This window comes from Dermacentor albipictus, chromosome 4 (genome assembly GCF_038994185.2).
Source record: "Dermacentor albipictus isolate Rhodes 1998 colony chromosome 4, USDA_Dalb.pri_finalv2, whole genome shotgun sequence".
Classification (NCBI taxonomy): Eukaryota; Metazoa; Arthropoda; class Arachnida; order Ixodida; family Ixodidae; genus Dermacentor; species Dermacentor albipictus.
Window position 1 is genome coordinate 71328969 of NC_091824.1, and position 25755 is coordinate 71354723.

Below are 25755 nucleotides of genomic sequence, written 5' to 3' on the forward strand. Positions count from 1 at the left end.
GGTTATGTGTAGCCTGTCCAAGTCAAACAGAATTTGCATAGATGCGCCAGTACACGAAATTCGCCTATTTGCCAGACGGTACACGGTCTTGAGTTTCTTACTGGGGTCCTGAGCCACTTGTTATCTAAGTGCAGAAAGGCATTTGAAGGTAAAATATGCGATCTCAAAAATACTTTGCCTCAGAAAGTACTTCAATGCGTTCAGCAGAAGCCGAATTATTGGCAATCAAACACACCCATCACGGTGCTTCCTCTCCTTCTTCAATGCCTTGCACTGCGAAGGCAACCACGGAGCCGGGTGTGCCCATAATACTCCATCTACTGAACATCGCTGTTGCGTGCTGTTCACAGTAAAGTGTACATGAGTAAGGTCGATTTTGTCGAGCGGCTGGGGCGGCGCACTCTTTGCAGTGAGGCGCGCTACGACAAGAAATACTCTCGCGGCGCAGCGGTCGAACTTGATTGGACCGCGTCATGGTCACGTCGGTGTAAACTGCTGACGATACTTCTGAGAAGCGTCATTAGCTCTACATCGCGCCCTGGTATATGTGTTCAGACCACTGAAACACTGTTTATAACTGCATATGGCTTGTATTTATACGTCACATGCAGATGCCTTTCTTTCTTTTCTTAATGTTTTATATGCCGCTCCGTGGTTGCACGTGCATTGCAGCCGCCATGTCGGCTTTCATTCTGCTGTGTTAATTTACTGTTCCCGTTGAATAACAAATAGTTTTGTTGTTCTTCATTTTACGCGTATACTTTTCCAGCATAGATATTGCTAAACGCAGACAGAAAAGTACATATGTAATCTCCCTGCCTGCCGTTTCAAACAAATAAAACATATCTGGCCCATCCCACGCCCTGTACTCGGAATCACGGGAAGTAAACTTCAAGTAAAAAGAAAAAACAAAAACGGCAGAGCAAAATACCATTCAAGTTTCCGTCTTCCTCGCGAAACAGAACGCGAAGTAATTGGTATGGGTTCTATTATTGCGGTCGGACCTCTGGCACCGAAGACCGTTTTAGGTAGCAATTCTATTTGCTAATCTGTAGCCTATAAGCCGTGTGCAATCTTTATCTAGTCCATGCTTAACAAAACACAACACTACACAAAAATAACAATGGGGTGCGGTACCTAGTGGCTACATAGTGGATACGGCGTTGCCCTGCTAAACTCGAGCTCACGAGCTCAAACCACGTCGCAGAACCCGGTGGGAACGAAGTGCCAAAGCACTCGTGTACATCTATTTTGGTGCACTTTAAAGAACCCCAGGTGGTGAGAACTGCACAGGGTGCCTCATAATCATTTCGCCAGAGGTAAAACGCCAGAATTTGTTTAAACAGAAAAAAAAAGATGAAATGAAGGTAACTGCGTCTTTTGGCTTTCTTCTATGGGTGTAAACGAAAGATTATTCTAGAGTCTGATTTTTGAGAAAAATGTGTTACCCTTATCTTATATTTGATACCTAAATGAAATTCCGCTCACAAGTATCATCATCATCATCATCATCATCATCACCCTCATCATCGTCGTCGTGGTCGTCATCATCAGCTTGATTGCGCGCACTGCAGGGCAAAGGCCTCTCCCATACTTCTCCAAGTTCTCCCGTGCTTGCTAAAACATGCAAGTCAAATCTTCGAGAACTTCAGAGCGTGCAGGCGCAGGCACTACGTGTTTGCCTAGGCCTTCCGCGCAGCGCCTCAACAGCTGGAACCATTGTAATGGCTCAAGACTATCCGATCATGACTTATATTAGTACCGAAACGCTTAGAGCCCATGTTCGTCATGTTTCACGGATGCAGTCAAGCTCTCTTGCGTGCCTGCCGGAATGACGACCACAGGCGTCCTTCTCCAACAAGGTCAGCATCCATCGTGCCTGTCTACCATCGGGCTTCACACCCTCTGCATGTTCAACCTCAGCTTTGTGGTGTTTAAAACAACCTCAAGTGCGTCTTACGGTTCCAGGAATAAGAAAGAAGACCGACCTGCCTACCTTGGCCTTGAAGCAAGCAGCTCTGGATTGTTTGCACACTTTCTACTTTGATCGAATACACATATATACGGATGGCTCTTCCACTCAGACCAGCTCCACCAGCGCAGTGGTTATACCATCACGATCACTAAGCATCCAATACAAGATTTCTCATTTGACAACATCGACTGGTTCGGAGCTTGTTGCCCTCCGAGGTGCCGTTGATTATATTAATAACCAACCGGCTAATCGGTGGGCTATATTCTGCGATTCCAAGGCGGCCTTACAATGTCTTCTGGCATCTCTTCGTCGCGGGTCATGTGAACAACTCGTGTCGGAGATACGAGAAATGCACCCTATCATGATCGCGAAAGGACACGACGTCGTGTTTCAGTGGCTGCCTGGTCATTGCGGTATCTCCGGCAACGACCTCACTGACGAAGCTGCTAGAAAAGCACACGAAGGAGCAACCCTTGTTTCAATACCTTTATCGCGGACTGACGCAGCCCAACACTTAGGCAAGCTAGCGCACTCTTTGACATTGGAGAAGTGGCACACATCTGAATTCACTCACAACCGCTTGCATTCCCTCGATCTCTCTATGCAACTGCGGCTGTTACCAGGTCTTCCGCGAAATGAGGAAACAGTGCTGTGCCGCTTACGTTTGGGAGTCGCATTCACAAATGCTTATGCATTTCTGATTGGAATGGCTGATAGCGCCGAGTGCAATGCCTGCGGTGTCGAGGAAACCATAGAACACCTACTGTGCTACTGCCCATCTTATGAAAACGAAAGGCAAGACCTCTGCACAGCTCTCAATCAGCTAGATGGGAAGCCGTTCACCTTGAAGATCTCGGGACCATGGCCTCGAATATCGCAGCTACAAAAGGCCACAAAAGCGCTGCTGCGATATTTGAAAGCGACCAGATTGAGTGAGCGCCTGTGATTCGGACTGAGTGACCGACTGATATCTCCAGTGGACTTTCTCTTCTTTTCATCTTTCCGTCCCCCTTTCCCTTTCCCCAGTGTAGGGTAGCCAACCGGGCTCAGTCCTGGTTAACCTCCCTGCCTTTCTTTTATCATTTTCTCTCTCTCTCTCTCTTTCTCCAACTACCCCGGTCATGTACTAATTGTGGCTAGGTTGTCCCTGCAAATTTCTTAATCTCATCCGCCCACCTAACTTTCTGCCGCCCCCTGCTACGCTTCCCTTCCCTTGGAATCCAGTCCGTCCCCCTTAACGATAATCGGTTATCTTCCCTCCTTATTACATGTCCTGCCCATGCCCATTTCTTTTTCTTGATTTCAACTAAGATGTCATTAATTCGAGTTTGTTCCCTCAGCCAATCTGCTCGTTTCTTATCACTTAAGGTAACACCCATCATTCTTCTTTCCGTAGCTCGTTGCGTCGTCCTCAATTCAAGTAGAACTCTCTTCGTAAGCCTCCACCCAGTTGAAAAAGACAACAGGAATTCCTGTCACAACTACAGAAATTTCTGTTGTACAACAGGATTTTTCTGTAGTAACTACAGATTCCTGACGGAGCGACAGACTTTTCTGATGTACAACAGACATTTCTTGTTGTGACCACAGAAGTACACTCTGTCGTATGTCTGTTGTTACAACAGAAAGCTGAGGCTCTACAACAGATTTTTGTAGTACTACAGAAACATCTGTCAGCACAACAGACACCCTGTTGTCTCAACAGAAATGTTCCTGAAGTAACTGAACAAAATTCTGTAGTGCTACAGAGAGCTGTTGAAATACTACAGAAACCTATCGTGGCAACAGGCCCTCAATTGTCACAACAGAAGTACTCCTGAAGTAATGCGAGAGACTTCTGTTGTACTACAGAGAACTGTTGGTGTACGACAGAAACCTATTGTTGCAACAGGCCCCCAATTGTCATAACAGAAGTGTTCCTGAAGTAACGCGACAAACTTCTGTTGTACTACAGAGAACTGTTGGTGTACGACAGAAACTTATCGTTGCAACAGGCCCCCAATTGTCATAACAGAAGTGTTCCTGAAGTAATGCGACAAACCTCTGTTGTACTACAGAGAACTGTTGTTGTACGACAGAAACCTATTGCCGCATCATGTACCCAATGATGACAACAGAAGTGCACTGAAATTATGCGACAAGCTTCTGTAGTGTGTACTACATATATGTAGCACGAAATTTCATTTTGACACATAACCTACTGTGAAGACATAACTCAGTTTAAAAAATCCTACTTGAAAAAGACAACAGGAATTCCTGCAGCAACTACAGAAATTATGTTGTGCGACAGAAGTTCCTGACGTTTCTTAATTGAGAGATATTTCTGACGTTACGACAGAGATTCTGATGTAGCAACAGAAGCATTCTGTCGCGAAGGCCAAGAGTTATGAAGTCGCAACAGAAACGTTCTGTCGCGACAACAAGAGTTCTGAAGTCGGAACAACAGCTTTATATCGTGACAGCGACCCAGACGTTACGACACCAATTCTGACGTCGTAACAGAAACATTCGGTCGCGACGGCCAAGAGTTCTGAAGTCGCAACAGAAGCGCTTTCCGTCGCGGCCCTTTAAAATTGTATGTCAGTTTCAGATCGGTGATGTGCGCTGTACTTTTCTCTTGCGCGGTATTCAATCGCGCTTCTCTGAAGCCGGCAATGCTGATAGCACCGACACCGGTATTAAAGTCGACGTGGCCAATACTTATATTTGTGCCGTGACGACGCGGCACCAGCAACGCCCTGCCGGCCTCCTTAAAATCGGCTGCTGATCAAAATCGTACCATCTGCGGGAATGGCTGCGCATCCGTTTTGTTTTATTTGGTAAAATGTGGCACACAGGCCTGTGGACCTACATGTGCTGTTACACTAACACATTAGTTAATTTCCCAGGAATATTTCACAAGCTTATGCGAAGCGGAAAAGAAGTTTTGGGTTGTTCCACAAAGTTGCGTGAAAAGCTGTCTCGCTCGGGTCACATTAATCTGGTACAGCGCTGCCGTGAGAAGCCAGTATATGCTGTCAGAAAGAACACTCATCCACGAATGTTTATGTAGCTATTCTGCATTGAACACACGAATTATATGCGCGCTCGAAAGTGTAAAGAAAGAGAGACAACTGTCGAAATTAGCAGAAACAACCCTAACAGTCGCCGTTGCCTATTTCTGAATTTCTCATTTAATATGGATATCGTACATCAAAAGCGATGTTCTAGCACTCCACCATGTACCGGTCGATGGTAAGAACACTCTTGCTCTTGTAGAGATGCGGGACTTGACGCGGTGGAGTGATAGCGGATCTTGACCCTTAAAACGCAAATGTAAACATCAGCGCATCAGCACATCGTACTGTTCACATGGCCAAAATTTACACTCGAAGAACATGTCAGCGGTATGTGCGGCAAATAGTGTCTCGTTTCTTCTTTTTTCGTGATACATCACATCCTATAATTCGGTCATTCATGCAAGTCACACTTGTTAATGCTTTACCTGATTTAATCGTTTCCTCGAATTTTTCTTCGCGTTTATGCTTGTGGGGGTTCATGCAAGAAGTTTACTTGGCGGTTCGTTTCCTGACAGTTCGGTTTTCCACTGAATACTTGTACTCTGTGTCGCGTAAAACGTTATACAAAGATCTATTGTCCATGCTTTTTCCGCCTCCATTTTACCGATCACTATACATTCAATGGCCAGGTCACGATGTTCTAAAGCGAGTTCGTAAAATGTATATATCCCCTTGCTGCAAAACATTCTTTTATAAAGTTCATAGTGAAACCATACCGGTTAAAACATGGCTACAGAAAAAGGGTATCTTTGTCTCTTCTGTTAACTGTCGCCTTTGTGACGTGCCAGAGACGATTGAACACTGTTTTATTAGCTGCACCGACGCCATACTATTTTGGGATGTCCTCCAACGGACTTTGAAAAAAGACTTTGACATCAACGCTCATACTGTGCGATACCTGCTGCCAACCGCTGATAATAGTGCACCTTTTGATATGTTTTTTCTCATCGGAATGCACAGTTTGTGGAAAACGCGAATGATGGACAGAAACGCCGAAACGGTTGTACCTACAAGGGTGAATTTCATCCAAATGACCCTACACCTAAAGCAGGTTTATGATGAACTTGATACCCAGCCAGACTGGTACCCCATTTTGGTGAGGTGCCTAACCTTACCACCCTTCTAAAGTGAAACCACATTTCTACCCACAGTATGAACGATGCCTTTTCTCTGAGTGACTGTCAGTGTGCTCTCCATTCTCTGACTATGCACAACTGGTGAATATCGGGTTGTTGCTGCTGCAATAAATACCATGAAAGAAAAAAAAAAAGTCAGCGGTGGTGCAGTGGTAAGATACTGGGCTCGGAATCGTGCGGTCGCAAGTTCGAATCCATGCCGCGGACGTTTTTTTTTTTAATTTTTTTTACTTTTATATTTTTCTTTTTTTGTACTAACAAATTTACATAGCCTTAAGGCGGTCTCTGTCAATTTTTAATTAAATATTGATCAAGAACTACAGAGCTTTCTACTACAGGACGTCACACTACAGACAACAGAACTACAGACAACAGAACTACAGGCAACAGAACTACAGGCAACAGAACTACAGGCAACAGAACTACAGAAAGAGCGTCCCAAAATACGACAGACTGTCAAAATTTCCTGTTGTGTTTTTCAACTGGGCAGGTTTCTTCCCCGTACGTGAGTACTGGTAATACACAGTTGTTATACACTTTTCTCTTTAGGGGTAATGGCAACCTGCGGTTTATGATATGAGAATGCCTGCCAAATGCACCGCAGCCCATTCTTATTCTTCTGATTATTTCAGTGTCATGATTCGGATCCGCGGTCACTACCTCCCTATGTGGACGTATTCCCTTAACACTTCCAGTGTCTTGCTACCTATCGTAAACTGCTGTTCTCTTCGGAGACTGTTAAACATTACCTTAGTTTTCTGCAGAATAATTTTTAGACCCACCCTTCTTCTTTGCTTCTCCAGGTCAGTGAGCATGCATTGCAGTTGGTCCCCTGAGTTACTAAGCAAGGCAATATCATCAGCGAATCGCAAGTTACTAAGGTATTCTCCATTTACTCTTATCCCCAATTCTCCCCAATCCAGGTCTTTGAATACCTCCTCCAAACACGCTGTCAATAGTTTTGGAGAGATCGTATCTCTCTGCCTGGCACCTTTCTTTATTGGGATTTTGTTGCTTTCTTTATGGAGCACTATGGTGGCTGTGGAGCCGCTATAGATATCTTTCAGTATTTTTGCACTCTGATTCCGTAACGCCTCCATGACTGCTGAGGTTTCGACTGAATCAAACGATTTCTCGTAATCAATGAAAGCTATATATAAGGGTTGGTTATATTCCGCACATTTCTCTATCACCTGATTGATAGTGTGAATATGGTCTATTGTTGAGTAGCCTTTACGGAATCCTGCCTGGTTCTTTGCTTGACAGAAGTCTAAGGTGTTCCTGATTCTATTTGCGATTACCTTAGTAAATGGTTTGTAGGCAGATCGTTCTATAATTTTTCAAGTTTTCGGCGTCCTCTTTCTTATGGATTAGGATTACGTTAGCGTTCTTCCAAGATTCCGGTACGCTCGAGGTCATGAGGCATTGGGTATACAGGCCAATTTCTCTAGAACAATCTTCTGTTACCTGATCCTCCCCAGCTGCCTTCTCCCATTGCATATCTCCCAAAGCTTTCTTTACTTCTCCCGGCAATACCTGTGGGATTTCGAATTCCTCTAGGCTGTCTTCTCTTCCATTATCGTACAGTGTTCCATTATCATTACAATGTCCCTTATTAGATCTCCCACGCTATTTTCCAGCATTGACGTTTACGGAGTCACCGTTTTCCATGCCCCCTTAGAAGCTACTTCTTACACTTGCCTAATTATTGCGCAAGGTATTTTTGTGGTCTCCATCAACATAATACTTCTGTAAGTAAAACAACCATGTAAGTTTACAGTACTGACAAAGAATGTCATCTCCCCTGTGTTTCTTTTATTGCAAAACATGAATTGAGACTTGCAAGATTGAATTTCTATTCTTGAGTAACACTAAAGTATGATGTTATGGAGTTCCAGGTAGAGGATGCTTCAACTTAACAGCGCTATTATCAACATTGCTCGAAAAGTGCACGTATGTACACCGTAACTATTACTTAAAAATTATATTGATCAAGAATACCAAAAAAGGAGGGAAGCATTGAAATTCGACTTGGACGACGTTACTCTTCCGATACGCAGTGTTTATTTCATATATTTTTTATTGCGCTAGCAATTACATGGACACTCCAGGCGCATTTCAGCCGCCGTCGCCGTCAGGTTCCGTATGAGTGAAAGCGTGTGAGGGTGAGCCGGCGAACGCGGTTCAATCTTGCATGTGCGAGCGAGGAACGCCGCCCAGAGGCATGCCCTCTCTTGTGGCGCCCGAGGTAGGGGGGTCAGGCGAGGAAGGACAAAGCCACCTAGAAAAAAATGCCTGCTGGGATTTATCACTCATGGCCAATGCCACCGACGCCGACACCGACGACACCGGCTTTTGTGCGACCCGAGCTCCTTAACGCTGTCGCGTTAAAAATGGTACGGAGTGGAGACAGATAGACAGACAAAGAACTTTTATTTTGGTCCTAAGACGATGAGTGTCCCCGTTAGGGGGCAGCGTCTACGGGCCGCACCCAAGACGGAGCCAGGAGGTTGAGATAGAGTGGAGAGAACCGCGGTGTCTCTTACGGCGTTGATACGACATTTGGGGGCGCCGTAGTAAACGCTTTGGAGGACGCCGTAGGGACGCGTTGCCAGCGCTCGTGTGTTTTGAAAGCGATCTGCGATGTGGCTAAACCACGCGCCCGCGTGGGCCTCATGTTCATAGCGATCTGCGATGTTAGTACAGTGCACGTCGTGCCGGTAGCTTCGTATGCACTGTACTTCGGAAGTTTTGTTCGCGCTGAAGCGAGACATCCATGAAGGTCAATTCGCTTGCAGCTGTTGCGATTCCTCAGTCCAGAGTTTTTACAGCGACTTTCCGCGCTCATCGAGCGAAATGTGTTCATGTTTACATGTGCGTGTAACACCATGCTTGTTAATTTAGCCAAAACCCGCTGACCGTTAATTGGTTTAAACAGATAATAGAATGCTTAAGCGCGAATGAGCAAGGACATACAAAGAAGCTGACACCCAAAGACAGGGCTGTCTCTGTGTGTCTCTCTCTACGTCCTTGTTGAGTCGCCCTTATGCATTCTATCATTGTTAATGTAGTTAGTAAGCGAATGTTTACAAGAGTATACAGCCTATAAAACAATTCTCCTGTCTTCGTACAGTTATCTACTAATTCGCTGTCGCAATCGGTACTTCGCCTTTCGGGCGGAATTGAGAATATTTTTTAACGGATTACTGTCTTTTAAAAGCGGAGCTTTTTAAGCATTAGTTCTGCCATGGAGGCTTACCAGAAAACTCCGCCCACCTGTGCGCCGCATCGCATTACCTAGCAACCACCTGCGACAGCACCGATCCACGTAACTCCCTTGCACCCCACGCGCGGAGGGTGGAGCTGTGACGTCACAGGCGAATGGATGCTCGGGCTGGCGCGGCGGCACCCCTCTCAACTTCAGGCATCAGGCCCGCCGAGACGGGGAATGTGCGAACGCCCGATTCCAGTCCGAATTTCTGGGGATATAGTTTGGGCACTGCTGTCGCGTCTATGACCTACAAGGAAGATTGGCGCGCAGATCAGCCGGACTACTCGATTGAGGAATGAGAGCCGATCCCGCCCATCGCGCCGAGGCTGCCACCGACAAACGCCATCGCCAAGCCCAGAATCTCGAGTTTCGGGCCAGAGACAACGAACGCTGCCGACTGAATGCTCGGCGCCACCGGGAATCCGGGCATGCTATTCACGGAGAACTTCCAACGCCAAGCGCGCAAATACATGAGAGGTGCGTACGGCCGCTTTCAGCGCGAATTCCTCGGCATAGAAGTCGGGAACAGCTGCTGCATCTGTGACCGGCTCTGGTTCGACGTGTATGTCTCAACGGTGAAGTCGGTGCCGAACTTTGAACAGAATAGCTCGGCCTTGCAAGTGCTTCGCGGAGCCTTCTCCGCCGGCACCGACCACGACGACGGTCGGGCATCAAAAGCGAGGACCACATCGACGATGACGACGACTGGTACTGAAGCGCTGTACAAAATAATTTGGGATGCACGTACTGTGGCTTGCATGCATGTGACTTGCTGGGGCTCGTGTGGCTTACCGGCCCGGCGTTGTATGACCTCGCAAAAACATGGCGAACCTTATCAAATGTTGGCAGCACTTAGTGTGAGCATAGTTTAGCCATCCAGAACCTCCGAAGACTTAGCAAAAATAGCACCCCCAAATTAATTTTCTTTATTTATTTTATTTTATTATTTTTATTTTATATGTTATGCCTAGATGTAATGTCATTACCAACTGTACGTCCGCTCAACTAGGTAGTATTTGTATTATAAACGGCTGCTTTCAGCTATCGGGTGCATTGTAATAAGGAAGATAATGAAGCAAATAAAGGAACGACATGCCTCCCGTACACCTACAGGCATTTGTAGATCTGCCGTATTCTTTGAATAAGATAACTGTGGTACCACATCGGGCACCTACCTTTAATGGGCTGCCGTCATTGCGAGTCTACCAAGAGAATGTTTTCCTTGCCAGGATCAAGTTACTATATTTACAGGCTGCCCCGAAATGCTGCATTTATATTGAATAACAGCTAGGAACTTGTTCAGCAGAACTGATTAGCACCCTTGTGTTAATTCTCTCGGAAACAGGTGCGCCTCTGCGCAACAGCCACGACTCTTCAGCAGCTTTGTCATTCTAATTAAGAGTCCTGATTTGTATCGGCCCCTCTCCTTTGAGACTTCAGAAGTGCTGCTATGCTATACGTTCGAACGCAAATGGCTATTCGATAAGTTTTAATAGTAATTAATGAAGTCGAATAAGATTGTAATACCAAATACCAGTCGATGAGATAATATGTTTCTAGGTAATTTCGCCTGCTGGCACATTGAAAGGGATCGCCAGACAAGCTACAGTGATTACATTGGTAAAGATTTCCGGGTCTCTGTGATTCAAATCAGAGAGACCCGGAGTCTGAGTACATAAGCAATATCTTTTCCCTAACACTGTTGTTTGTATTAACGTCCAATAATTGCCTTGATTTATTTTCTCGGGAAGTAGATTGGTTCACATAGTGCCAGGGCAGCTTCTAAAAGAATCAGGCTCATTCCGATCAGGAGTTCTTACTTTTTGAATTAGGGCATTGAGAGTGAATAAATTTTCTTTTGCCTATTTGTCATGGATTTGCATGCCAATGTACCTTTACAATTACATAGAAATGCACTTGTCATCGGCATCTTTTCGTGCCATGCAGTCAATAAACCTGTTTTTTTTTTCACTATAGTATTGTTTTCTTTTATCATTGCTCTTGATCAGTATTCCACAAACAAGAAACGCGCGTAAACTGACATGATATCAATAAAACTTTTTACGTAGCCAAATGTGTCAGGCAGGCGGCCTCTGCGGCAAAGATTACGTGTTATATAAAAAAAAAACATTGTTAAATATAGCAGTTGACCTGGCTGAAACTACGATTGGTGCCAGCCGACAACAGTCGCGAGTGCACCAACGAAAGTAAACCACAACTAATTTTACTGCACACACTTTTTGCGAGAGAAACTGGGTGTCAGCCAGCGTCCGCGCAACTAACGCACGCTCGCTAGCAGATGACGCACTACTCAACGACAGCAAAATTGAAGACGTCACGTTGTATAAGCCATGCCTCATGTATGTATACGTCGCAAAAAGGTGTCAGCATAAAATTGCAGTTGAGGTAAAGTACCGTTAAAATAGGCGTACGTGCGCAATCAGGTTCGGCGCCTGCAGCCAGGTTGCTTTCAATGTGCCGTTATACGGGTCTCCACCCCAATCCAGCTCTCTCGCAATGCCCTCGCAGAAATTTTCCTCACTCGGCGCCTCTTCGGGAGAGAGCCTGGCAGTCCACTCGGCCAATGTCTACTACACTGTTGTTCAAACTTGATTTTGGATGTTGGCGTACGGTCCACCACATCCGATTTTGGCACTAACGACGTGCCAAACGTAAGCCAAAAGCGGTTGTCTAGCCTCAGTGCGCTCAGCCAGCGGACTCATCGGGATATTCCGTGCCGGCAGCTGTATCTACTCTGGGGAGCAGACCACAGCTTCGTGCAACTACTAAGTATTCGCGGCGTTTGCTTCTCGCACGACAGGGCATGAGTACATTGTCGCGTTTATATGCGCGCCAGTGGGATCGCACTACGTGGTGCGGGACCGACTTTGTCCTTCACAACTTTTGAACTATGGACAGTAGCCACATTCATCTTGCACATTTTATACACGCTATCAATAAGTCGTCCAAAGCGCCTAACCAGGATCGGCCAGGATTGAGCGCACGCTGGTTCGAGGCTAGTCTAGCGTTCGAAACTCGTCAAAATTACGGAGACCCGACGGCTGCGACACCGATAAGCAGGGGGGTCAAAGCTCTATTCGTATGTAGGCGGCTGTGGCAGAGCTTGAGCAGATGATATGATGAGCTATGAGATGATGATATAGCAGATGAAGTACGTAATATCGAAAAAGCACATTTTCGCTTACCTCAGTCCATTTGTTAAACTTCGTCGAGAAATATACGCGGTAACCGTAGGACGAAGCGCAGTGATCCAAACGCCCTTGTTGATTCACGTCAGCTATTGCGCGATAACAGCCGCGTTTGAGAATTCGCTATACTACGAAATAAAGCGTCCAGAAAAGAGTGAGCAATGGGCTTCGGTTTGAAAAGAGAGCGTTCGAGAGAAAGGTGACATCCCGTTTCGCTTGCGAGCTCAACACACCGCGCGTGACTGCAAAACTTGGCTGAGATATTCACAACAGCGTATGCCATTCGCAGAATGGGCTTTTTTTCACCAAGCGCGGGGAGTGGTTCAGTGCCCCTTTAAAGACAGTTTTTTCTGTACGGTTTGGTCTTTGTGTCACGCTTGACAAGATAAAACTTGAAGGTGTAGGGCAATTTTTACGGGTAACGTTGATGTCCCTGCTCATCAATAGCGAACATTTTAGCTTGAAGCAATTCGCCTAGCATTTTACAATGTCAAAGTATTGTCATTAGGCTGTGAGCGGTCTTCAGCCGATTCGGCCTTTTTTATGTTGATGGCAGGCTTTTCACTGGAAGCGCTGTTTTAACGCGACAGCGTTAAGGAGCTCGTGTCGCAGAAAAGCCGGTTTTGTCGGCGTCGCTGTCGACGTCCGCGGCGTTGGCCGTGAGTGATAAATCCCAGAGCGCTTAATGAATAAAAAACAACTTGCAAGATCGACTGGGTGGGAATCGAACCAGGGTCTCTGGAGTGTGAGACGGAGGCGTTACCACTGAGCCACGAGTATTTTTTTTCTTTATTGCCTCGCTTTTCACAGAGTTTACGAGATCACAAGAACAGATTAACAAGATAATAGTACCGAGAACCGTCAGCTGTTTGCTGACTACAAGCCATCAGTATTTCGGCATCTGCAACAACATTTCTAATCTTGGAACCCATTCTGGTACATACGACTGCACCTTCTGCACTTCGACAAAATGGGACACAGATTCGCAAAAATATTCGCGAACCGGTCTAGCGTCAGTATCCGCATTGTGTACAGCAGTCCGAGTTCGCCATATACTGTGCAGGCCCAGGAGCATAACCAGATCGAAAGGCACACCATCGTCGTTTTCGACCGTGAGATAACGGATTCCGTGCGGACTTAATGGCAACTCTTTTTTCAAGGTTCTTTGTAAGATGTCCCAGAAGAACACTCCACCCCAGCAATCTAAAAACACATGCTCAGTTGTCTCTGGTTTTTTGCATAACAAACAATGAGTACCCCACGGAACAAATAAACCCCTTTCTTCTAACCATGTTTTAACAGGTAAGGTTCCTGTGTGCAGATTAAAAAAAAAGGTTTTAACCCCTGGCGCAACTAGCATTTTTTTAACGCGTTTCAAAACATCTTTTCCTTTGCCTGCACAGTATAATTCACGGTACAATGGCACAGGAAATAACACATCCACAAGGTCCTTGTACAGTTTTTTGCGTGACACATCTGTCAAATATTGCAAAGAAAAACGCACCGATAAGAAGCGGAAAGATGACACCACTTCTTTTAGATATCCACGTACTGGTCCTTGCTGACACACCGAAGACACAACAAACTCTGGTAGCACTTTACCCAGCCTCAGTTGAATCATAGTTCTGAGAAAGGTATGGTCTACATCTCTGAGAAAAACAAATCGACTGACGAGTTGTCTCACATACAGATGCACTAAATCAAGCCCACCATCACTCACTCTTTTAAACAGATTTGTTCGGCTCGTTTTTTCCCATAGAGAGCTCCAGATAAAGACCGCGAACACTCTGTGCATTTTTTGTACATTTAACCTGCTGCAATGCAAAACTTGCATTACATACCATAGCTTGCTTACAAGAAATAGGTTGCACGTCGTGGCCCGTGCGAAAATCGACTTATCCCATCCTTTCCACTTTTGTGCATTTTCACGTAACACCTCTGTTTGTTTTTTCCAATAAGGCTCATTGTCAGAGTAGTACTGTAGGGCTACTCCTAAGTATTTTGTCGGTGTTTCTTGCCATTTAATGTTCAAAAACATCCTTGGTGCGACGTCCCATTCCCCATGCCAGAACCCAACGCACTTGTCCCAGTTTACTGCATTACCACTTGCTTGACAGAAACTTTTAACAGCATTGATGGTATGCATTATACTTTCATGATCGACACAGAAAACTGCAATGTCATCAGCGTAAGCAAGAAGGCTTACCTCGGCCTGATGTAACTGAAATCCACGTATCGCGTTGTTCCTAATTATGCTTAGACAAAAGGGCTCAATATATATGCAAAAAAGAAGCGGTGATAATGGGCACCCCTGTCTGACCGAGCGCTGTACTGGTATGTATTCACCTACTGATTTGTTTATTATCAATCTCGTCGTACATCCGGCGTAAGCCATCCGCACACCCTCACTGATCACATTGCCTACATTCACATATTCAAGCATACATAGAAGCAGATCGTGCAGCACGCGGTCGAATGCCTTCTCAAGGTCAACCTGCAGCATAGCGACACTTAGTTGCATTGCGTCACAGCATTCAAGGATTGATCGTGCTATGTGTATATTTGTCATAATTGTCCTTCCTTTTATTCCGCACGTTTGATGTGGACCGACTAAATCTTTCATTACGGTCTGCAACCTGTTAGCCAATACTTTCATTAATATTTTATAGTCTATATTTGTCAGGCTAATCGGCCTATACGATGTGACATTACGTAATTTAATTGGGTCTTCAGTTTTTGGTATTAGGACCGTGTGTGCTGACAAAAAGGACGGCGGTAGATGTTTGTTCGCGTAAGCCTCGTTGTATACTTTAGTCAAAACAGGCGCGACAACACCCTTAAACGCCTTGTACAATGCAGCGCTTAAGCCATCCGGTCCCGGTGATTTGCCATTATTTAAATAGTCAATCGCATTCTTAACTTCCTCTACTGTTATGGGCACTTCTAATACTTCCTTGGTTTCATCATCTAATGTTGGCATCAATGACATGAAGTCTTTTTTAAATCTATCAGTGTCAACATGGCTACGAGAAAACAATACTTTGTAATATTCCAGAAAACAACTTGCTATTGTTTCTTTGTTGGTAGACAGTAACCCATTATGTTCTATTTCTGTTATTGCATTTTGGGAAGCATATTTCTTTTTGACTCCCAAGGCACGTTTTGTCGGCCTTTCTCCTGTGCACCATTTTTCAGCTCTGGCTCGAATCAATGCTCCATTGTATCGCTCTTGGTCTATCAGCTCAAGTTTTTGCTTTATGCTTTTTATGTCTTCTAAGAAATAACCTGGTTGTATACTTTCAGCTTCCAATAATTGCTTCAGATTCAATCTAAGCCGGGACTCGAGTTCTTTTTTCGCGTGACTTAAAACACTGGCCCTTTCAATTGCTTTCAATTTAATTGTTTGCTTACAAACCTCCCATTTATGTCCCCAACTTTCTAAGTTTTTAGTTGTTGTTTTATCTATAGCCTTGAGAAACTGATCACAAAACTCGTCGTCTTTCAGCAAGTTTGCATTAAATTTCCAAAGATCCCAGGAAAATTGCTTGCTATTTGTTTTTTCCTTTCCAACACGGAAAGAAACCAAACAATGATCACTAAATGCAACAGGTGTGACTCGATAATCTCGACACGACTGAATTAGTTCAGCCGACACGTACACTCTGTCAAGTCTAGCATGGCTCGCACCCTGAAAGTGGGTAAAGGTGACCGCTTTTCCACCGCAAAGACATTCACCCACGTCTTCTAGATTAAATTCTGCAATCAAGTCTTTCAAAACAGCAGTACTTGCATCATTGTGTTTCCCACTGGTTTTGTCACGTTCCGTACAGACACAATTGAAATCTCCCGCCAGGATTATTCTACGCTCGCATTTCACGTACGTCTCCATTTCTTCAAAAAAAAGCTTTCGCTCTTGAGCCTGAGTTGGTGCATAAAGACAAATTACTCGCCAATTTTCTGTTGACAGCGAAAAGTCAGATACAATGAAACGGCCTGACTCACAGGTAGTCACCGACTGCACTACAGCACCAAGACTCTGCCGAATTAACAAAATGCACCCCGAAGACCTCCCCACCGCATGAGCAACACACACGTTATAGCGTTTCGTGAAAGGACGCACCATACGCTCTGTCTGATCCTCTCTCTCCACTTTGGTCTCCTGAATGGCTACAATATCCAAATCATGCTCCGTTACGAGGCGGTAAAGTTGGTTTTGCCGCCTCTTGGCACTAAGCCCTCGGACGTTAAGTGTTGCAATATTTATAGACCTCTCTAAGGACGCCATATTGGCGAGTGACACCAGACCGAGCCTACGGCGCTCCCCTCACAGACCTTGCCTTGTAGCAACACACAGTCCAGTCGACGCTCAGGGCGTCGACTTGCCGCCGCCGCGTGTAAGCGACGCCGACCGCTGATGGCTGGTGGCCACCCGAGGCTTTTTGGTTCCAGGCTCGGTCCCACGCCTCTCCGTTGCTCGTAGCCGGGTGTCTTGAGAAGTCGTGCTTGCCTTGCTGAGTCGGCGCTTCGTTGGTGTTGCCTCGGCGTCCATTGCAGCCTCATCCGTCGAATCACTGTCTTCGAGCGTCGCAACGACCTCGCTTACTGCAGTCTTAAGTTCAGCTGTTTTCTCACCACTCCCGGACGCACTTAGTGGGAGCTGCTTTCCTAAGGAGTGGGTTTCAGAAGGGCGCTCTGCCGAGCCTTCTTCGCACTTTCCTGTCGAAGCGTCTTCCAGAGTGGCGTCTGCTGCCCGAGCGTCTGCAGCCCCGTTTTCTTGCGAACCTGCTGAGCTGGTGGACGCCGCCACTGCGGCCGCGTCGCTGATAGACGCCACCATCCCAGCCACGCTCTCCGCTTCCTCCTCGTCCATGAGCATCTCGCTCCGGTCTGCTTCACCGCCTACGCTTGCAACTCTGGCGTACGAGCGAGTACAATTAGCCTGCTCGTGCCCGAACGCTCGGCAAGCACCACACCTGGGCACTCGGCATTCACGTCGTATGTGTCCAGTGTTGTGACAACGAAGGCATAACGGGGCGCGTCCAGGCACAACCACTAGCGCAGTGCCGCTACCAAGACGCATCTTATGTGGGATGCGGTCTGGTGTGACACCATCGCGCAGCAGAAGACGAACTAGACGAGTCGTTGACTCGGCGCCCTCAAAGTCCTCGGCCTTCCACCGATCACTGATGACTTCCTTTATCTCGCCGTACTCTCGGAAGGCTCGTCGAATGGTCTCAGAGGTGACGTCGAACGCGACCCAATGTAGCTTAATCCTGAGTTCTTGCCTCGCTGGATCAATGACGAGGCATGGCCGGTTCTTCACCAGTAGTGGTCCGGCGTCAAGAAGCGTCTGCTTTGCCTCATCTGTCTTCATGTTCAGCAGCCACACGTGCGACATTTGGTATGCACCAATTCCACCTACTTGCTGAATTACTCCAGCATCCTTCAAGGGCTTCCGGAAGTCGTCGATTCTATAAGGCCGTCCAGTGACGTCGCAGTGCAATACAACTGCGCGCCTTTGTCCTTCACCTGTTGGTAACGGAGGCAAGATGACACGGTAATCCTTGGGCAACGCAGAACACGGGGTACCACGGCCAACGTCGGCCGCTTTCGCAGCTCTCGAGGAGCCCTCCATTCTGCGTCTGTACTGCACGGCGTCCAGAAGCAGAATGACTGAGCCACGAGTACGATGCTTCAAAGCGGTACAAATGCGCCTCTAGTGAACGCGGTGTTGCCTTAGAAACGAGCTGTTTCTAAGGCTCAGGCGTGCGTCGCTTGCTCAGGCGCACATTTCGTTGTCGCGCCGAACGCTGCATTGCTCGACGCTCATCGCGTCCTATGCGGGGACGCGTAGTCGCTGCGCCGTAGCCCATGGTCTTACACCCCTTGGCGGGTCGACGGGAACGCTGTCACGTTCCACTCTTGAAGGCGAAGCTTAAGCGTCCTCCAATTTTTGTTTGTCCTACAGTATCCGCTTGTCTGGACATTTACAGAGCCACCGTTTCCCATGCCCTTTAAATGCTACATCTTTCACAAGCATAATTATTGCTCAAGTTATTTCCGTGGTCACCATCAAAATATTACTCTTGCAAATAAAATGACCATTTAAGTTTACAGTACAGAAGAGGTATCTCCTCTCTCCTATGTTCCTTTCATTGGCGCAACATGAATTAAGACTTGCCTGATAGAATATCTATTATTTGAGTAACACTAAAGTATGACGTTATGGAGTTCCAGCAAGAGGATGCTTCAACTTAACGGTGCGATCATGAATATTGCTAAAAAGCGGCACGTATATCCTCCGTACCTATCACTTTAAAGTTATGCTGAACGAAAATGCCAAAAAGATGGAAAGCGTTGAAATTCGCCTCGGATGAAGTTACTCTACCGATAGGCAGTGTTTATTTCATAATTTTTTTTTATTGCGCTAGCAATTATATCGACACTCCAGGCGCATTTCAGCCGCCGTCGCCGTCAGGTTCCGTATGAGTGAAAGGGTGTGAGGGTGAGCCGGCGAACGCGGTTCCACCTTGCATGTGCGAGCGAGGAACGCCGCCCAGATGCATGGCCTCTCTTGTGGCGCCCGAGGCAGGGGGTCAGGCGAGAAAGGAGGCGCGTTCTTCAAGATGTCCTTCTCGCTCGGCGCTCCGTCCAGAGTGGGGAGAACCGCGGCATCTAATACAGCGTTTGCAATGCGATTCGCGGGCGCCGTAGTAGACTAGAACCAAGCGTCCTTCCTTTCCCTAGATCACTATCATCATCGTAGTAGACGAATTTCACAGACGCCGTAGAGACGCGTTGCCTGCGCTCGTGTGTCTTGAAAGCGATCTGCGAAGTGGCTAAACTGCGTGCCCACGTGGTCCTCATCTTCAAAGCGATTTGCGATGTTTGGAGAGTGTGCGTAGTGCCGGTAGATTTGTTTGCTCTGTTCTTTCGACATTGCGATCGCGCTGAAGTGAAACATCTATTAAGGTCAATTCGATTGCTGCTGCCGTGATTCCTCACTCCAGCGTTTCTACAGAGAGTTTCCGCGCTCATCGAGCGAAATGCGTCCACGTTTAATTGTGCGCGTGACGCCGTGCTTGTAAATTTAGCTAAAACACGTAGACGGGGTAATTGGTTTAAATGCGTCATAGAATGTCTAAGCGCGAATGGACAAGGACGTAGAAAGAAGCAGACACACAAAGACCACGCCTGTCTCTGTGTGTCACTTTCTACGCCCTTGCTCGGTCGCGTCTACGCATTCTGTTATTGGTAATGTAATTAGCAAGCGAATGTGTACAAACGTATAGGGCTGATAAAACTATTATTCTTACTTCGTGCAGCTATCTACTAATTTGCTATCGCAATCTGTGCTTCGCCTTTCGGGCGGGACTGAGAATATTCTTAACGGATTACCGTCTTTTAGCGGTGGAGCTCTTTAAGCTTTCGTTCTGCCATGGAGCCCTACCTGAAAACTCAGACCAGCTGGGCGCCGCATCGCGTTGCCTAGCAACCACCTCCGAGAGTACCGATCCACTTCCTTGCACCCCACGCACTTAGGGTGGAGTCGTGACGTCACATACGAGTGAAAGGTCTGGCTGGCGCGGCGGCTACCCTCTTAAATTCCAACGTCAATCCCGCCAATACACGGTGCGCGCGAAAGGCTGATTCCCGGGAGAATTTATCGGCATATAGCTTGGGCACAGCTGTTGCGTCTATGACCAACAAGGTAGCTCGGCGCGCGGCTGAGCCGGACTATGATCGGCGAAGGAAAGCCGACCCTGCTCATCGCGCCGGGGCTGCCGCCTACAAATCACATCGCTGAGCCGAGCACATCGAGTTTCAGGCCAGAGACAACGAACGTTGCCGTCTGAATGCTCGGCGCCAGCGGGAATCGATTCCGGGTCTGCTGGTCGCCGAGAACTTCCAACGCCAAGCAAGCAAACCCATTAGAGATGCGAACGGCTGCTTTCACCGCGAATTCCTCGGCATAGAATTCGGGCACAGCTACTGCATCTGCGACTGGCTCTGGTCTGACGTATGGAACTTTGAACAGAAGAGCTCCGCCTTACAAGTGCTTCGCGAAGCCTACTTCGACGCCAACGACGACGGTCTGACGTTGAAGACGACGACCCGATCGACGATGATGACGACTGGTACTGAAGAACTGTACATAATAAATTGTGATGCACGTACTGTGGCTTGTATGCGTGTGACTTGCTGGGGCTCGTGTGGCTTACCGGCGTGGCCGTGTGTGACCTCGCAATAACTTCGCGAAACTTAGCAAAGTTTGGCAGCACTTAGTAAAAGCATAATTAAGGCATGCAGAACCTTCTAAGACTTAGCAAAACCTATCAACACTTGGTTTGAGCCTAGCCAAGCCATGCATAACACCGCAAAACAGCAAAGCCTAGCTACACTTAGTGTGAACCTAACCGAGCGATGCATGCCCTCGCAAATCTTCGCAAATACCTAGCAGTACTTAGCAAAAGCCGGACCTAGCTCCGCTGTTACCCATCCTTGCACCACTAGTGTAAACTGTCCAAATCATTTTTATGCGAAGCATACTAGCCGCACAACCACGCTCTTCCTTGCTGCGCCGTCCGCGGCCGCGTAGCTACCACATGACGTCATAACAGCTGCAAAGCGGACGCTTATGCTTCGCCTTCAAGAGTGCAACGCGACAGCGTTCCCGTCGACCCTCCAAGGGGTGTAAGACAATGGGCTACGGCGCAGTGACTACGCGCCCCGCATCGGACGCGGTGAGCGTCGAGCAACGCAGCGTTCGGCGCGAAAACGAAATGTGCGCCTGAGCAAGCGACGCACGCCTGAGCCTTAGCAACAACTCGTTTCTAAGGCAACACCACGTTCACTAGAGGCGCTTTTGTACCACTTTGAAGCATCGAACTCATGGCTCTGTGAAATAAAGAAAAAAAAAACTCGTGGCTCAGTGGTAACATCGTCGTCTCACACTCCGGAGAGCCTGGTTTGATTCCCACCCAGCCCATCTTGCAAGTTGTTTTTTTATTCAGGAAGTGCCTGCCGGGATTTATCGCTCACGGCCAACGCCGCGGACGCCGACAACGGCTTTTCTGCGACACGAGCTCCTTAACGCTGTTGGGTTAATGCTTCAGAGCGTTCAGCAGAAGTGGCGTTATTGGCAATGAAACACACCTTTCGCGGTGCTTCGGCTCCTTCTTCAATGCCTTGCACTGTGAAGGCTATGGCAGAGCCGGGCGTGCGCATTACACTCCACCTACTGAACTGTACTCTTGCGTGATGTTCAAACTAGATGGTACGAGAGTAAGGTTGAGTGGAACGAGCGGCCGGGGCGGCGCATGCTTTGCGGTGAAGTGGCCGACGACAAAAAATACTGCGGTGGCGCTGCGGTCGATCTGGATTGGACCGCATATAGGTCGCGCCATGGGAAACCACTGGCGATACCTCTCGGAAGGGTCATTCGTTCTACTTCGTGCCCTGATATATGCGTTCATACCTCTGACCGGGAGTTTATAATTGCATATGGCTTTTTATACATTAGGTAAAGATGTCTTTAGTCACCTTCCTAATTTCATATTTTTAAATGCTGCTCCATGAGTGCGCCTGCATTGCAGCCGCAGTGTGGGCTTTCATTCTACTGTGCTAATTTACGGTTACCATTGAAGAACAGATATATTTATTGTTCTTCAACCAGCATGTACACCTCGTGTATATTTCTGCGCGTATACTTTTCCATCATAGGCCTTCCGAAACGCAGACAGAAAAATGCATATGTAATCTTCCCGATTGCCGTTTCAAACAAATAAAACATGTCTGCCCCATCCGGTGCCCTGTACTCGGATTAGAGGGGAGTATTCTTATAGAAAAAACAGCACACAAATCTGCAGTGCAAAATTCCATTCAAGTATCTATCTTCCTCGCGAAACAGAATGCGGAGTAATTGGTAGGGGTTGTTTTATTGGGGTTGCGCCTCTGGTGCCGAAGACAGCTTTATGTAACTATTCTATTTGCTAATCTGTGGCCTGTAATCCATGTGAAATTTTCGTCTATTCTATGCTTAACAAAACAAAACACAAAAATGACAATGTTTCGGAGTAGCCTAATTAGTAGCTACATATGACGTTGGATATGGATATAGATATGACGTTGCGCTGCTAAACTCGAGCTCATGAGCTCAAACCACGTCGCAAAACCCGGTGGGAACGAAGTGGCAAGGCACTCGTGTACATCTATTTTGGTGCACTTTAAAGAACCCCAGGTGGTGAGAACTGCACAGGGTGCCTCAATACCATTTCGCCAGACGTAAAACGCCAGAATTTGTTTAAACAGAAACAAAAAAAAAGAAGAAATGAAGGTACCTGCGTCCTTCGTCTTTCTTCTGTGGGTGTAAAGGAAAGATTATTCCCGAGTGTGATTTCTGAGAAAAATGTGTAACCCTTACCTAATATTTCATACCTAAATGGAATTCCGCTCCCATGTGTAGGTCCGCTCAACTAAGTAGCTTCTGTATTCTAAACGGCTGGTTTCGCTTATCCGGTGCATTATGCTAAGAACAATTGTGACGCAATTAAAGGAACGACATGCCTCATGTACACTGAGAACTGTTTATAAATCTGCTGTATTCGTTGAAAAAGATAAGTATAATATAGGATCGGGCAGTCACTTTTCACGGATTAAAAGAAACTAAAATATGGGTTTTGTGTGCTAAAACCACTTTCTCATTATGAGGCACACCGTATATAGTGGAGGACTCCGGAAATTTCGACCACCTGGCATTCTTTAGCGTGCACCTAAATCTAAGCACACGGCTGTTTTCGCACTTCGCCCCCATAGAAATGCAGCCGCCGTGGCCGGGATTCGATCTCGCAACCTCGTGCTTAGCAGCCGAACACCAAAGCCACCAGGCAACCACGGCGGGTAAATTTCATGAGTTGCAGAAATGGCCACACCTAAAAAAAAAAAGAAAGTTGTCCTTGCCTGTATCAAGTTAGCGTATATACAGGCTGCCCCAAAACGGGGCGTTTGTAATGAATGAGAGCTAGGAACTTGATAAAAAAAAACTAGTTTCAGCAACTGGTAGGCCTCTGCGCTACAGCCACGACTCACCAGTAACACAATCAATCGAACTAAGAGTCTTCATTTGCATCGGCCCCTCACCTGCCAGACTTCAAAAGATCTGCTATGCCTTTCTTTCGAGCCGAAACAGCTATTGGATAATTTTTAATAATGAATCCCGAAGTCCAACACGATCTGAATACCAAATACCATTCGATTAGATAATATATTTCTACTTCATTTCGCCCGCTGGCTCATTTAAGGAGATCGCCAGACAAACCACTGTGATTGCAATGGTAAAGACTTCCCTGTCCACCGGTTCAGTCTGAGTACATATAGGCAGTATATTTTTCCTAGCACTGTTGTTCATATTAACATCCAATTATCGCCTTGAAAAAAGACACGCGTGTTCCGGTCGGGAGTTTTCACTTTTTGAATTAGTGCATTTAGGATGGTTGATAACTTTTCTATTATATATAAATCATGGATATAAGTCTATGCACCTTTTGATTTACCTAGAATTGATCTGCATATTTTCACACTACATAGTTAATAAACCTTGTTTAATTCACTATAATATTGCTTTGTTCGATCATTGTTCCTTATCTATATTCCAGCAACAAGTTGCATCCGTAAAATGACCCAATATCAATAAAATGTTCTTACGTAGCTTCATACTGCAGATTGGCGGCTCCTGTGGCAATACTTACGTGTTACTTCTGTGTGTATGTATATACACGTAGGAATATATATACACGTGGGTATCTATATACACGAAGGAAATGTGTATACGTAGGAGAAAGATGCCAGCATAAATTTGCTTTTGATATAAAGTACCATTAAAAAGTATACGTGCGCATACAGTCTCACTCGGCGCCTGCAGCCATATTGCTTTTAATGTGCCGCAACGTCTCCACCGCCATCCATTTCTCACGCAGCGCTCTCGCAAAATTTTTCCACACTCGACACCTCAGCCGGAGAGCGCCGTGTGACCCACTCAACCATTGTCTAGTACACTCTAGTTCAAGCTTGATTTATGATGTTGGCGTAGACGCCACCACATTCGATTTAGGCGCCTACGACGTGCCAAACGTAGGCCAAAAGCGGTTGTCCTGTATCTCCAGCCAGTGGACTCACGGCGACACACCACGCCGGCCCCTGTATCTACTCCATGTGAATGACCGCTGCTTCTTGTAACTAGGTGTGCGAAGCGTTTGCTTCTCGCACGACATGGTTTGAGTGCGTGTTGACGTTTATATGCGCCAGTGTGATTGTGCTAAGTAGTGCGGGACCAGCTTTGTCCTTCACCACTTTGAAAGATGGATAGTAGCCACATCCAACTTGGGCATTTTATAACCGCTATGAATAAGTCTTCCAAGGTATCTAGCCGGGATCGGTCAGGATTGAGGGCACGCTGGATCGAGGCTTCTGTAGCCTTCAAAACTAGTCGATGGCTACGATACCGATAAGCAGCGTAGACAAAGTTTAATTTCTATGTGGCGGCTGCAGCCGAGCTTGCAGCCGAGCTTGCAGACGATATACGGCTTCTTTCAGAAGTACGTAATGTCGAAATTCGAAAGCGCATTTTCACTTACTTCAGATAGCTTATGAAACTTCGTCGATAAATATACGCAGTAACAGTAGGAAGAATCGCAGTGATCCAGACGCCCTTGCTGATTGACGCCAGCTATTGCGCAATAACATCCGCGTATGTGAATTCGCTATACCCGAAAATAAACGTCCAGAAAAGAGAGTGGAGTAGGCTACTGTTTGAAAAGAGAGCGTTCGAGAGAAAGGTGACATCCCGTTTCGCTTGCGAGCTCCACACACCACGCGCGACTGCAAAACTTGGCTGACATATTCACAGCAGCGCGTGCCATCAGCGGACTGTGCTTTTTTATCCCCAAGCTCGCATGGTGGTTCAGTGCCCCTCTAAAAACTGTTTTTCCGTAGGGTTCGGCCTTTGTGTCACGCGTGACAGGAGAAAACTTGAAGTTCTAGGGCAATTTTTATGGGTTATCTTGATGTCACTGCTCATTCATAGCGAACATTTCAGCTGAACACAATT

General features: G+C 46.6%; 1 protein-coding gene and 1 long non-coding RNA gene across 3 annotated transcripts in view; one reads left to right on the forward strand and one right to left on the reverse strand.

Moving 5' to 3' along the window:
- The window catches only part of LOC135902085 (uncharacterized), a 414660-nt gene that overhangs the window by 337058 nt on the left and 51847 nt on the right, over positions 1-25755 (forward strand). The window lies entirely within an intron of this gene.
- On the reverse strand, positions 17017-18301 carry LOC135902075 (uncharacterized). The gene has a single exon (XM_065431988.2). It carries the CDS (start codon positions 18283-18285, stop codon positions 17017-17019), a length of 1269 nt encoding a protein of 422 aa, XP_065288060.1. The 5' UTR covers positions 18286-18301.